The 13,984-nt window shown below is 37.7% G+C and overlaps 1 protein-coding gene across 3 annotated transcripts in view; it reads left to right on the top strand.

Annotated features, from left to right (window-relative positions):
• NBAS (NBAS subunit of NRZ tethering complex) overlaps nt 1–13,984 on the top strand; it is a 452,886-nt gene that overhangs the window by 248,344 nt on the left and 190,558 nt on the right. For all 3 annotated transcript variants that reach the window (XM_049903481.1, XM_049903480.1, XM_049903479.1), the window contains exon 36: nt 12,977–13,144. In XM_049903481.1, the coding sequence (XP_049759438.1) occupies nt 12,977–13,144 (168 nt within the window). The remainder of the gene's footprint in view (nt 1–12,976; nt 13,145–13,984) is intronic.

The following is a 13,984-nucleotide window of genomic DNA, read 5'->3' as shown; positions in this document are numbered from 1 at the left end:
TGTCCTTAAAGATTTTTCTCCTGTTCCTCCTCCAGTGGTGACTCTAGGACAGTGCTGACTACTAGGACTTTCTGCAGTGGTGGAAATGTTCTACGACAGTGCCGTCCAGTACAGTACCCACTAGTTTCACATACCTGTTGGGCATGTGGAATATGGCTTGTACAACTAAGTAATTAAATTTTTAATTTAATTTTAACTTAAATAGCCACATGAGGCTAGTGGCTACAAGATTGGACAGTACAGCTTTAGAAAGATCAGACGCCCAGTGGAAGATTGTGTTCTGCCATTAACACTGAAGGCGGTGGACTTTATTGGTTCTGCTCCTTTCATAGATGGAATCCATAGCATTTTCAGGAACTCTAGAGTGGTGTAGATATATTTTGATCTTTGGCATGTTTTGACTTGTTATAGTTTTAACAATTAGTTATTATTTGTTTTACCTCATTGGATGTGAAAGCACATTAAATTTTATGTTGTTTTCTACAAGGGATTCAGAGCAATTCTTACATTAGCCAATATTCCCTAAATGTTCTGTGTATTAGGAAGAGTTGGTAAATTTTACTGTCTTTCAAGGTCCAGTTGAAGACCCACTTTTTTTTTTTTTAATAATTTTTATTGTGCTTTAAGTGAAAGTTTACAAATCAAGTCAGTTTCTCTCACAAAAACCCATATACACCTTGGTACACACTCCCAGTTACTCTCCCCCTAATGAGACAGCTTTCGCCAGCTTCTAACCCCCTCCACCCTCTCATCTCCCCGCCAGGCAGGAGATGCCAGCATAGTCTCAAGTGTCCACCTGATCCAAGAAGCTCACTCCTCACCAGTATCCCTCTCCAACTCATTGACCAGTCCAATCCATGTCTGAAGAGTTGGCTTCGGGAATGGTTCCTGTCCTGGGCCAACAGGAGGTCTGGGGGCCATGACCACCAGGGTCATTCTAGTCTCAGTCAGACCATTAAGTCTGGTCTTAGGAGAATTTGGGGCCTGCATACTTCTGTTCTCCTGTTCCCTCAGGGGTTCTCTGTTGTGTTCTCTGTCAGGGCAGTCATCGGTTGTAGCCGGGCACCATCTAGTTCTTCTGGTCTCAAGATGATGTAGTCCCTGGTTCATGTGGCCCTTTCTGTCTCTTGGGCTCATAATCACCTTGTGTCCTTGGTGTTCTTCGTTCTCCTTTGCTCCAGGTGGGTTGAGACCAATTGATGCATCTTAGATGGCTGCTTGCTAGTGTTTAAGACCCCAGATGCCACTCTTCAAAGTGGGATGCAGAATGTTTTGTTAATAGATTTTATTATGCCAATTGACTTAGATGTCCCCTGAAACCGTGGTGAAGACCCACTTTTCATGAGATATCCCTCATCTAAAGTTTTGTATCTTTTGAACCTCTGATCCCTCCACTTGTTCAACCACTTTTCCCACTCAGCCTGTTTCTCCAGCCTCTTCTCGTCTCGTCTCGTCTCGTCTCGTCTCGTCTCGTCTCGTCTCGTCTCGTCTCGTCTCGTCTCGTCTCGTCTCGTCTCGTCTCGTCTCGTCTCGTCTCCCCTCCCAAGCATGTAATGTGTTCTGTTCACACTGAGCATATCTCCTAGTCTTTAAGAGGCTATTTCACACCTTTATTACTATTAGAGTTTTCTTTCTGCGTGTATTGCCCCTCTTATCTTCTGCTTTGGTAATCATTCTTACCCTGATCCCATCTAAAGTATCGTTTTTTTTGTAAAATTTTTCTTGAATCCTCTAAATTGCTCCCTCCTCTGTATTCCTCAAGCATTCTCACATCATCTGTTTTAGCACTTGTATGATGTGGTTGGGTGTTGTATGGTAACTGGGAGTATGTGATTTTTCCTTGTGCTGTCTCCATAGAGTGCTTGCCACATAGTAAGTGTCTAGTAAATGTTCAATAAAGCTCAGTTGAAAACCTCCACTGCATAAAGATTAATCTGTGGGAAAAATGAATTTTAAAGTATTTTTTAGCTTAAAAAATAAGAAATTTTCCATCTAACTCATATGTGTGCTCTATGATGACTGTTGAAGTCTTAACATATTTTGGCCAATGTAAGGGATGTATTGTTTTTCTGTTCAGTATAGAATTGCAAAGTACTTCTGTTAAACTAAGTTGTACAAGTTTATTCTGAACCCCCACACTTCTTTATAAAATTCAGGAGGAGCCTTTTATGCTTTTTGAGTTTCCTGTTTTCTCCTTCTGCAATGAATTAGAAAGTATCAGTCTGGTCGCATGGTGGCTTCTTTGGGGTAGGATGTGCTGTGTTACCACAGGTGGGCACATTTTGCTCCATTAAAATCTCTTTAGTAAATGAAGGAAACAACTATCAGGCTTCTATGTGTTCCACTTATCAAGGAAAAGGAATTCTTCCAAAATGATTGTCTTTTGCCTTTTTTTTTAGATCCTTAAAAGCTTTCCTGTCTTCCTTTGTCCTCCTGTAGCAAGTTTTAATAGATCTAGATCTCCCAAAATGAGTTCTAATTCAAGCCCTCAGTGAACACGTTATGGCTCTGATTCATGAAGCACATTTCAGAGGATTATAGCTACTATTATTAGATTAAAATATAGTGCTTAGCTATAAGATGCCATGTGTTACACATTAACAGTAGATATAATAACCACATTAAATTATAACTCATAAATGAGAGCTGACTTTGTGTAATCTTCTTAATACTCAAGACTTACATTACTTCTGTTGTAAAAATAATGATTTTTATTTGTATATTCAAGCAAAATAAAGATGTAACTGCTATGCAGTGGTACTTGCATTAATACAAATGGAACATAAAAGTTTGAAGATATTGCTGTTGTCCCTGTGAACAAGATTTTTGTTTTTTTATAAATAGAGCAGAATGCATAATTTTGAATAACCAAAATTACAGATCGGCAGTTTCTTGTTAATGCTGGTTATTATGCTTTTTAGATATAACGGTATTCCACCACTTAGGGTATTTTAACATTTTGTTTCATTAGTATTGGTTATATCACTTAGCCAATGGTGTTTTCCCCAGATAAATCTAATTAGAGTTAGAAATGAATTATATACAGAGTTCTCATTAAAAAATCATTTTTACTCTGGGAAAAATTGTTATGAATACTTAAAGTGGCTACAGATTTATACAACAGGACTAATTAATGTTTAGAATTTAAGCTTGGGCTAAGCATAGAGCTATTTCGAATTTATAAAGGGATCGTTTAGAAATCTTTAAATAAAAGCAAGCAAAATGGTAGTTATATTTCTATATCATGGCCAACCTTTTCTTTATCCGTTCTCCAGATGATGGAAATTTGGGTTGTTTCCATTTGTTAGCTATTATGAATAATATTACTATGAACATTTTGTATGAGTCTTTTTATGAAAATATGTTTTCATTTCTTCTGAATAGTTACCTAGGAAAGGAATTGCTGCGTTGTCTGGTAAATTTATGCTTGACATTTTAAGAAACTGATAGTTTTCCAAAGTGGCGGTACCATTTTACACTGTCACCAGGAATAGATGAGGGTATGTTTTCTCCATGTCCTCACTAATACTTGTTACTGTCTTTTTTTATCAGGGCCATTCTTATGGGTGTGAGTGGAATATCATTATGGTTTTGATTTGCGTTTCTATAGGAGGGAGTAGAACTGCCCCATAGGGTCTCCAAGGAGCAGCTAGCTGGTGGATGCGAACTGCTGACATTTTGGTTAGCAGCCTGAACTCTTGACCATGCTGCCACCAGGGCTCTAATAACTGATGACATTGAGAATCTTTTCATGGGCTCGTCTTTTTTGGTAAAATAACTATACAAATAAAAAAAAAAAATAGTTATTCAAAAATTGCCCTTTTTTTTTTTCTTCTTTTTTAAAAAAATCTAGGTTGTCTTATTGTTGAGTTTGTGAGATTTCTTTTTACATTATGGATACAAGTTCTTTATCAGATATATGGTTTGAAAATATTTTTCTATCAGTCTGTGACTTGACTTTTCACTTCCTTAATAGTAGCTTTTGAAGTACAAAAGATTTTAATTTTGCCAAAGACCAGTTTCTCAATATTTTCTTTTATCGCTTGTGCTTTTGGTGCTATATCTAAGAAATCTGCGCCCAACCCAGGATTCCGAAGATTTATTCCTATTCTTTTTTCTAAGAGTGTTACACTTTTAGCTCTTACATTTAGATCTGTGATGGAGTTAATTTTTATGTATGGTGTGAGGTAAAGGTCTAAGTTCATCTTTTGTGTGTGACTATTCCCAACCCTTACCCTGTCATATAGGGTCGCTATGAGTCGGAATCGACTCAATGGCACTGGGTTTTTCTGGGTTATTCCCCAACCCTATACTTATTTCATACTTAAGGAACAGATAGTTTTCTCAGATATGAACACTTTTATAGATGTCCTAAGTTCTAAAATCTACAGTTTACCCTGTAAATGATTTCAGGGCAGAGAATGCCAAGATCCAAAGAAACACCATTGAACCTTACAGAATGCACACATGATGTTTTGCTTGTAGTAACTCTTTGATAGATATTTGTGAAATGAGTATTTGATTTTAAAAATCGAAGAGTTAAAACAGAGCCCTAGAGCCTCAGAAGTGGGAGAGACCAGTGCAGAGTCAGGGAGGGTTAACACATTTCTACGTCTAGCTACCATGTTCCTAATAATGTACCCCAGGTGACTTGTAACATCTGCTATTTTTTTCATTAACCATATTTTGTCATTGATTCATTAACTTTATTACTTACCTAAAACCTTTGACTATTTTGTTGTTCTTACATAGGCCAGTACAAAGCAATTTCTTCCTCACTTTGTCCATTTCTTCTTATATATCTGAGAAAAAGCTGGATTGTTTATCTTTCCCTCTAGGAATAGTGAAACTTTTTATTGTACAATCGAGTCTTGATCAAGAAATGAACCCACTTACCTTTTAATTTCTTCGCAGACTCCATAGATTTACTGGGTGAAGAAAATGCTACCCAGTCCTTGTTTCTTCCCTCCCGTTCTTTTTTTTTTTTGTTCTTATTCATGGGGAGAAAGATTAGCCAAAAGAGTGATAGACTTCTTTCTTCCTGATGGGCTGCTTAGGTGGGTGTAATGTCTGGCCTCCATATCAGAAAGATAGAACCTCAGAGGTCTAGGGCTCCAAAGCCAAAGTGTGATATTGGTGCTACTACTAATCTAGAATGGTGCCGTTAGGGCAGGACTGGTGGTTTTGTGTGGAAAGTGTAGTACTCAGGATATGGTCTATTTGGGGCTCCTGTGAAAATGCAGGTGTGCACACACACACACACACACACCCGACTTCGTTTTTCTCCTTAGCTCTTACTATAACATTTTCCCAATGTACTTCTCTGGCATGCTTTATGTTTATTTTCTGCCTATCTCTTTCTGGAATGTAAGCTCTTTGAGGCAGGAAATATGTTTGTTTTCCTCCTACTGTATATCAGTCTTAAACAGTGCCTGTCACAAATTGAGCTCAGTAAATATTTGTTTACAAATGAATGAATAAATGAAGAAGCTAAGATGTGGATGTGATGGGTGGGGATAAATTCTGTTATTACATGGGGAGGAATGTTTGAATGGGATTCAATTTTGTAAGTTCTCAGTTCATTGGTGATTACTTTTATGCAGTGAGCATTCTTCTTCTCTATATAGCCTTGAAATTGTACAATTTTATATAATGAATGCTTGGATACAGAGGACTCTGTGTAGATATCACATCAGACATCACCCTTCTAAAAACCTTCCCTGATTCTACATGATACTCCCACAACCCTGCCTGAACTCCATCTTATACTCTACCCATCATCAGGCTTTGTTATCTTATCTACTTTACAATATAGCAGATTTTCTTATTTGCCTTTCTTCTCTACTGTGCTGTGAGTTCCTTGAGAGCAGAGTCCACATCTTAATCATCATGGTAACCCTATTGTCTAGCACCAGGCCTTTAAACACGGTAGGCGTGCCAGAAATATATGTTCAGTAAATTTATTTTGTGGGTACATCTAGAATCCAAAATCATTTACAAAAGTAATTAAAAAAAAAATTGGGCATGGAAAAAGGAAATAAAAAATACATAGCACACATCTCTTTTTCCAAAATTTAGGTTTCTTAGCTTGGGTCCAGAATGCTAGAAGATCCGAGAATGGCCTGGAGGTTCCCAAAGCCCCTGGAATAATATGCCAGATTTGATGTGTCTGTTTCTGGCTTTGTGGGTTCACATCTGTGCATATGAATACATTTTTCTGGGGAAAGGAATTCATAGCTTTTGTGGCTTTGTGGGTTCACATCTGTGCATGTGAATACATTTTTCTGGGGAAAGGAATTCGTAGCTTTCGTCGTAAGTGTGTAGGGGTCCATGACTCCCAAAAGTGAGAACAGCTGAGTTATAGCCTTTCCCATCTTAAAAGCTGATAAAATGAAGCAAAGTCAGACTTCAGAGTGATTTATTCTATGGGTTTTTTTTCTGTTGCTCTTTTTGACAGCTACTGGCAAAAGTAACATTACGAGTAATAAGGATTACATTCTTAATATTTTGAGTTCAGGATAAAATTTGCTAGATTATTGGATTATTTAAGGGCACGTTGGAGGGGAAAGGCTGAACTCAGCTTAGTCTTGGTTTGTGATCCTTGCCTGGTTTATAAGTACTACCAGCTCAGTTTGCAGTAGACAAAACAGGTTTCTCAGAAATATTAACCATTATATTACCAGATGCAAGAGAAAGCAATTCCTTAGCTAGATTATTTATCATAAGAATTAATCAATTAAAAAGTGAGCCAGTCTTGATATATGTTGAACTGTTCTTGTTCCTGCAAAACTTTTGGTAATGGTATTCACTGCACCAAAATAATCACCAGTTACGCCCTCTCGAAATTCTAGAGACGATTCCAAAATGAAAACGGGACGTGAAGTCCTCTGTGAATAGCACTTAGCTGCTGTAGATACAACGTGAGGCTTTTGAAAAATGTATCTTCAAACGTTTACATTGTGCAGCAAAACGATATCCTTGCACGTATCTACAAATCCAAACCGTGAATAGAGCTTTTCACATACTCTGAGGATATAGTAATGAAAAACCATAGTTTCTGTCCTTGAAGAGCTCACTGTCTAGTTGGGAAGATGAACAAACAAAAAAATCATTTTAATGTATTACAGTTCATGCATTAAAAGTATGTATATAATACTGTGAGTGCGTAGAAGAGGGGTAATACTTTTTCAAGGAAAACGTAGGAGAACATCTTCATGACCTTGGAGTAAGCAAAGACTTCCTGAATACAAACAAAAGTGCTAATCACAAAATTAAAAAAAAAAAAAACCTGATAAATTGGACTAACTTAAAATTAAGAACTATTAACCATTAACTATTAAGACAATGAAAAGGTAATCCACAGAGTATAAAAAAAAAGTTGCCATTGAGTTGATTCCTACTCATAGCAACCCCCAGGACAGAGTAGAACTACCCACAGGGTTTCCAAGGAGCGCCTGGTAGATTGAAACTGCTGACCTTTTGGTTAGCAGCCTGAGCTCTTAACCACTGCGTCACCAGGGCTCCTATCCACAGAGTAGTAGAAAATATTCAGAACGCCCATAGTCGGTGGCAAAAGAATGAACAGATCTGTCTTGGAAGAAATACAACCAGAACCTTCCTTAGAAGCAAGGATGATGAGACTATGTATCACATACTTTGGACATGTTATCGGGAGGGATCAGTCCCTGGAGAGGATATCATGCTTGGTAAAGTAGAGGTCAGCGAAAAAGAGGAAGATCCTCAACAAGAAGGATTGACACAGTGGGTGAAACAGCGGGCTTAAATATAACAGTGATCGTGAGGATAGCGCAGGACTGGGCAGTGTTCTGTTCTGTTGTACATGGGGGTTGCTATGAGTCAAAATACTCCGTGGCTGCGTTTTTTTTGTTGTTTTTGTTTTTAAGCAGTAGCAAACTGGTTAAATTGTAAGTATTGGTTAATATAACTTAAGAACATTTCCCTTTAGAAGTAGGGATAATATTCACCATGTGTTTCTAGAAGTCAAGTATCCTGATATGATGTATTAGTTTTCTGTTGCTGTCATGATGTTACCACAAACTTAGTAGCTTAAAAAAAAAAAAAAAATAGAACAAGGCAAAATTTATTATAGTTCCCATAGGTCAGAAATCTAGTGGGTTTGGTTGGGTCTGTGCTTAGAGTCTTACAAGGCTGAAACCAAGGTATAGACAGGGCTCTGTTCTTTGCTGGAGGCGTGAGAGGAAAATCAACTTCCATGCTCATTCAGGTTGTTGGGAGAGTTTAGTCCATTGTGGATATAGAACTGAGGTCCTTGTTGCCTTGCTGGTTGTCAGCTGAGGATTGTTCTTAGCTTCTAGAGAGTTCTCACATTTCTTGCCTTGTGGTTCCCTTTGTCTGTTGTCAAAGCCAGCAAAGAGGTATTGAGTCCTTCTTGTGTTTCAAATCTCTCTTGCTTCTTCCTCCATCACATCTCTCTGATGCTGTCTCTGACTCTAATTGGAAAAAGTTCTCAGCTCTAAGGATTTAGGTGATTAGACTGGACCAAAAAAAAAAAAAAAAAAACCCAATGCCATCAAGTCGATTCCGACTCATAGCGACCCTATAGGACAAAGTAGAACTGCCCCATAGAGTTCCCAAAGAGGGCCTGGCAGATTCGAACTGCTGACCCTTTGGTTAGCAGCCGTAGCACTTAACCACTATGCCATGGTTTCCACTTAGATAATTCAGAACTCTCTATCTCAAGGTCTATACCATTAATAACATCTACAAAGTCCCTTTTGCCGTGTAGTGTGTCAGTCACAGATTCCTGGGATTAGGATGTGGACATCCTTGAGGGACATTTATTCTGCCTGCTGTACATGGTAACTGTCATGTTGATCTAAAACATTACATTTGTTCTAAGTATGGTCATGTGTCATATAACGTCTGTTCCGGCAACGTCTGAGTGCATATGTTACTGGAGAATACAGCCTCAGTTCTTGTCTTCGGTGTAAGAAAGAATTCAAACAAGCAAGGGGCTTTATTAGTTAAGAAAAAGAGGGTTAATAGCGAAAGTACACTTGACCAGAGAGCGTCAGGTGGATTGCTCAGACGGAGAGTCTGAGAGCCCTGATAGTTGTTTTCTTAGGGTTTTGTATGCTTTTTCTCTTACCTCTCCCTGTTAACGTTTAACAGCCAAGTCAGGGACCCCTATAGAGATGATTTCCTTGGCTTATTGTTTAATTATCAAGTTAGGGACCCCTATAGGGACTATTTCTTTGGCTTATATGGACCATCATATTGAGGAATGTCACCACCCCCTGTCTCTTTTCCTTCCCGAGTGTAAGCTCTCCCCCTCCCCCTTACACATATAGTCCATGGTCCCATAAGGTTTTAAGAGTTCAGAAATCACTATTGGAGAATGGAACGTAGTGGACATAACAGGACGTAGTGGATGCAACAGCTCTCTGTAAACAAACAACAGCTTTCTGTAAACAACACTTGTGTCTCATGTCTCTTACATACAAAGCGATTGCTCTACCAGGCATATAATGGTATAGTAAATTGTAAAGAGAGGTTCTTTGCCCCAGCAAATAATACAGTGTTCCCACAATGTCCAATCACATAACATCCTATTTCACAGAATATGTCATGGACATTAAACAACGCATGATTATACTTGTATTGTGATGATGTCATGGTAATTATTGAGTAATTACATGATTTATTTATTTTTATTTATATATTAATGAATGATGTGATATAGACAAATAGCCAAAGTAAGCCATCCTTCTATTAATGGCTAAAAGACTTTTAAAATTGAAAGACTGGGTCTTACTGTGTCTTTCATGTAACTGAGATACTAAGAAAAAAGTAGAAGTAGACACTGAATCAAGAACTTCCCTTTTGCGGAACAAGTAGTATTTTTCTTTGATCAGAAGCAGATGTAGTCAATGTCATTTGTATTTAAAAGACTGCTAATTGTTAATGTATTGATGTTTTTCTCAGCATGTAATCTCTCAAATTAGTAAATGGAGAATTAGACTTTTAGCTGATTGCTTCAGGATTGGCAGGAGTTCCACATTATAAACCTTTTAAACACTATTAATCATGCATTTGTTTAGATGAAAAATAGTGCTTTTTAACATTTCAGGGTAGATTGACTCCTTCCTACCTTTGTCTGGTCACTGTAGCATTGTTAAGATGAATAGTTTTTTTTTCTTAATTAATCTAAATAAATACTTAAAATGTTTTGTCAAAGAAACACATGCATTGCATTGTTGGGCTATTATATTGGTAAAAAAAATAAACCATTGTTTGCTTTGTAAATATTTCTGAAAGTTTAATCAATTAATGTACTATGATAGTTTTTCTTTCCCAAATACTGTTTTTTAAATGTTTCAGGGAGGAGCAATATGCTATATCTAGTGGAAAGGTTAAATAGTTTAAAAACCTAGTAAAATAATACATCCTTGAACATATCTCCTAATGAAAAAAATTTGTGGTAGTGTCTATCATATTAAAAATATCCATAATAGCTCATTGTATAACAGTTATGAAAGGAATACCCTTTTAAGACCTGTGGCTAATCTAAGAGACGCCCTTGGTAAGTTCTCTTTTATAGGCCCGAAGGTCCCTAACACCATCAAATTAATGGCTTTGCCTCTCTAATTGGAAAAACATGGAATCGATAAACTGTGACTATTGAGTAAATTATTCTGAGACCTGTACATTTTTTTTTCAAAAATATAAATTCACATGTTTTAATAAGTGAAATATGTAGTGTTTCCAAAATTTATGTGAGAAGATTCTATCCCAAGTTGTTCCAACTTGTTAATCACTGTTGCTATGGAACAGGAGACTTCCCTGTTGTATTGCCGTCACGTCATATGGAATTACGAATGGCTTTTACTATCACAAGTCATTGCTGACCCAAAAGAGGTTATAGAAGAGATCACAGTATCTATCCATGTTAAGCAATTCTCTGGAAATGGTAAAGGACCTCTAAATATCCCCAGAGAAGTAGGTTTGGGGTTTAACCTAGAGGATTCCAAACTTTCTCAGTTCTTAGTCTCATTATGTCTTGTCTTTTCACTTTTCTTCCTTTTAACATTATTCAGGTGCTGCAGTGTGATTGGTACCATTCGTGATTCTGGGGAACAACCATGAACAAAAGAGCCAAGCTTCTTGTTCTCAGGGAGCTGACATTCTAGAGAGAAGTGGGTGGGCAGAAAACAAACAACTAAACAGATGAGCAAGGAAATCTAAGACTGTGTTAAGTGTTGTGGAGTCAGTAAAAATGGATGATGCAACAGAGTGGTAGGGCTCCTTTAGATTAAGCCATTGGATTTGTGATACTTAGAGTTTATGCTACAGAATATTCCCCTTAATTTTGTTCTGGCACTTATTGTACTTTGTTTCACATTTGAAAAGCCTCTCTCTACCTGGGTCCTAAATTCTTTGATGAAAGTCACCTATTTTTTATTTCCCTCCTGTATTCCTTATAGTGCTAAACACATAGACAACCCTCAATGATTATCTTAGTTACTTCTCTCTAAATTATTGTTTGGAAAGTGAAGATAATTATGTTGTCTTTGTGACTGTGGCAGAATATTATAGGGAATGAAAAGGTGACATGATTCTGAGTATGTGAGAAAGTAGCAAAACCAGACCTTTTTTAAGAAACATTTTCTCATTCTCAGGGCAACATATGTTTACTTAAGAAAATTGTAAAATTCAAGAGTTAAAAGGATAACAAGTAAAATCATCTGTATAACTCTTCCTACCAGAGATAGTTCTTGCTGTCATTTTGTTGATATTCTTTAAACATATGTGCCTAACTCTGGTACTGAAAACTCAGAATTCACATGGTCCAGTAAGATTTCAGTTATCTAGAGCCTGTATGCTGCCAACTTAAAAAAAACAAACCCATTGCTATCAAGCCAATTCCCATTCATAGCGACCCTATAGGACAGAGTAGAACTGCCCCCATAGGGTTTCCAAGGCTGTGATTTTCACAGAAGCAGACTGCCACATCTCTCCCATGGAGTGGCTGGTGAGTTTGAACTGCCAACCTTTTGGTTAGCAGCCGAGCACTTAACCACTGTGCCACCAGGGCTCCTGCTGTGAGCTTAAAAAACTTAGTAGGTGTTTAATACTTTTTTTTTTTTTTTTCTAATAAGTGATTTTTTCTTTTCCTAGTTCCCTTCTCCTGTTGCTGGGGATCCCTTGTTTTCAGTTCCCTTGGGTGAGCCGTTTAGGACTGCTGCTTCGGCCCTAGATTTCCAGTGGTTGTACTTTTGCTTTCTTTCTCCTGAGTTTCCTGGCCCCTCGTGTGGCTCTCTTGGACAGAACCTCAGTCAGTCCCTTTCTGGCCTTTCCTCACAGGCCCAGATTCAGTCCATGGGAAACACTCGTGCATCCTCTGTCCCAAAAGACTCTTATTACATGGGCCAATCTCAAAGCAGCTGCCTTTCCGTCTTCTGTTGGTAGCAGCTGATTAGACTTTGGATTTTTCAAATATGTGTCAGGCTTCAGTACACTGTGTCTCTCAAGCTCATATCTGAGTGTTGCCATTAGGCATGAGGCTACTGGGGGCCAGGGGGGTGTGGAACAGAGACTTACCTGAGTGTGCTCTTCCCCAAAGCTTGTCCCCTAATCTCCATCTGTTTTAACAGTCTCTCTTCAATAGACTGGAGGTGGAAGCCCACTGTTTTTGACCGCCATCTTTGTAGGTCCTGAATTAGAAGTGTGCTTTATTTTAGAAGGTATCTCATTTCTTGAAAAAGTTAGGATAAAATTAGTTATTGAATTCAAAAAATTTTATTTGATAAAATATTTGGAACAAAATAGTATTTCCTTTCACGTTTTTTGTTACTGACAAAGGTGGATTTTTATATTTGTGTATCTTCATATATAAAGACATATTTTAAAAGAGTCATTTGTCACTCTGTGCTCTGTTTTTAAGACCATGTACATTTTTGACTCATTTTTGCCATTTTTTTTTTTTCAATCGTAGGATGAAGTAAATGTTCCAGGCACCAAGTCTTCTGACCTGTTACACTGGACCACTGCTACCACCATGAAAGTTCTTTCCAGTACCACGACTACTACCAAGGCTGTGCTGCAAGCTGTCAGTGATGGACAGTGGTGGAAGAAGTCTTTAACTTACCTTCGACCCCTTCAGGTAGGCAATACTGCTGCTGCTGCTTTTTATTTTTTTAAATCAGTTGTATGGTTTATATCGGCAGCAGTGCTCTTCAATTGTTTTCACTATTGTCACATTTTTTCTAGATTATTGAAATAATCTCTTGAGTACTCTTTGCCTCCCATCAGATAGGAAATGATTAGTCCATTTTATGTAATGTAACATACTCCCAGTTTAGGTAAGATTTGGTTTACATGTCAGAGTTAAAAAATTGGTGAGACAAAAAGGAAAATGATTTTATTGATGCTTACTCGCTTTTGCTGTACTTTTATAGGCCAGTAGTCCAGGAAGAGTGCTGGGAGCCAGTTTGGGGGGTCTGAGCAAAGAGAACAGTTTAACAGATTGATTCTTCCATTTTGGAAGCAGAGGTCAGGACAGGCAGTAGAGTGAGTTTTGCTTTCTTTGACATTTCAACCCATTGCTCCCTTGCTGTCTTCTCTGTATTCTCACGCTGAAATCCATTAGTGCTAACAATAAGCAACTAAGAGGAAAAAGAAACATAGGTCTTTTTACCAGTTCATCCCAAATATTCATTGAGTGTTGTTTTCATTCATTCATTAAGTGCTTACCAGGCATTTTCTTTGTGTAAATACCATGTTAGTCACTACAGGAATGCTTTAGTCTCATTTTCTTCCCCTGTGAAATTTATATTTCAGTGGGAGAAACAAACAGCATATTTATGTAATGTAATGGCAGGTGGTAATGAATATTATGAAGATAACTTAAGCAAGGTAAGGGAATAAGGAATGCTACTGGGAGAGTAAAATTCTTTTTAGATAGGGAAGTAATGTTTCTCAGAGAAGTTGTTTTGAGCCGAAA

This window comes from Elephas maximus, chromosome 12 (genome assembly GCF_024166365.1).
Source record: "Elephas maximus indicus isolate mEleMax1 chromosome 12, mEleMax1 primary haplotype, whole genome shotgun sequence".
Lineage (NCBI taxonomy): Eukaryota > Metazoa > Chordata > Mammalia > Proboscidea > Elephantidae > Elephas > Elephas maximus.
This window is presented reverse-complemented; position numbering and strand designations above follow the sequence as displayed.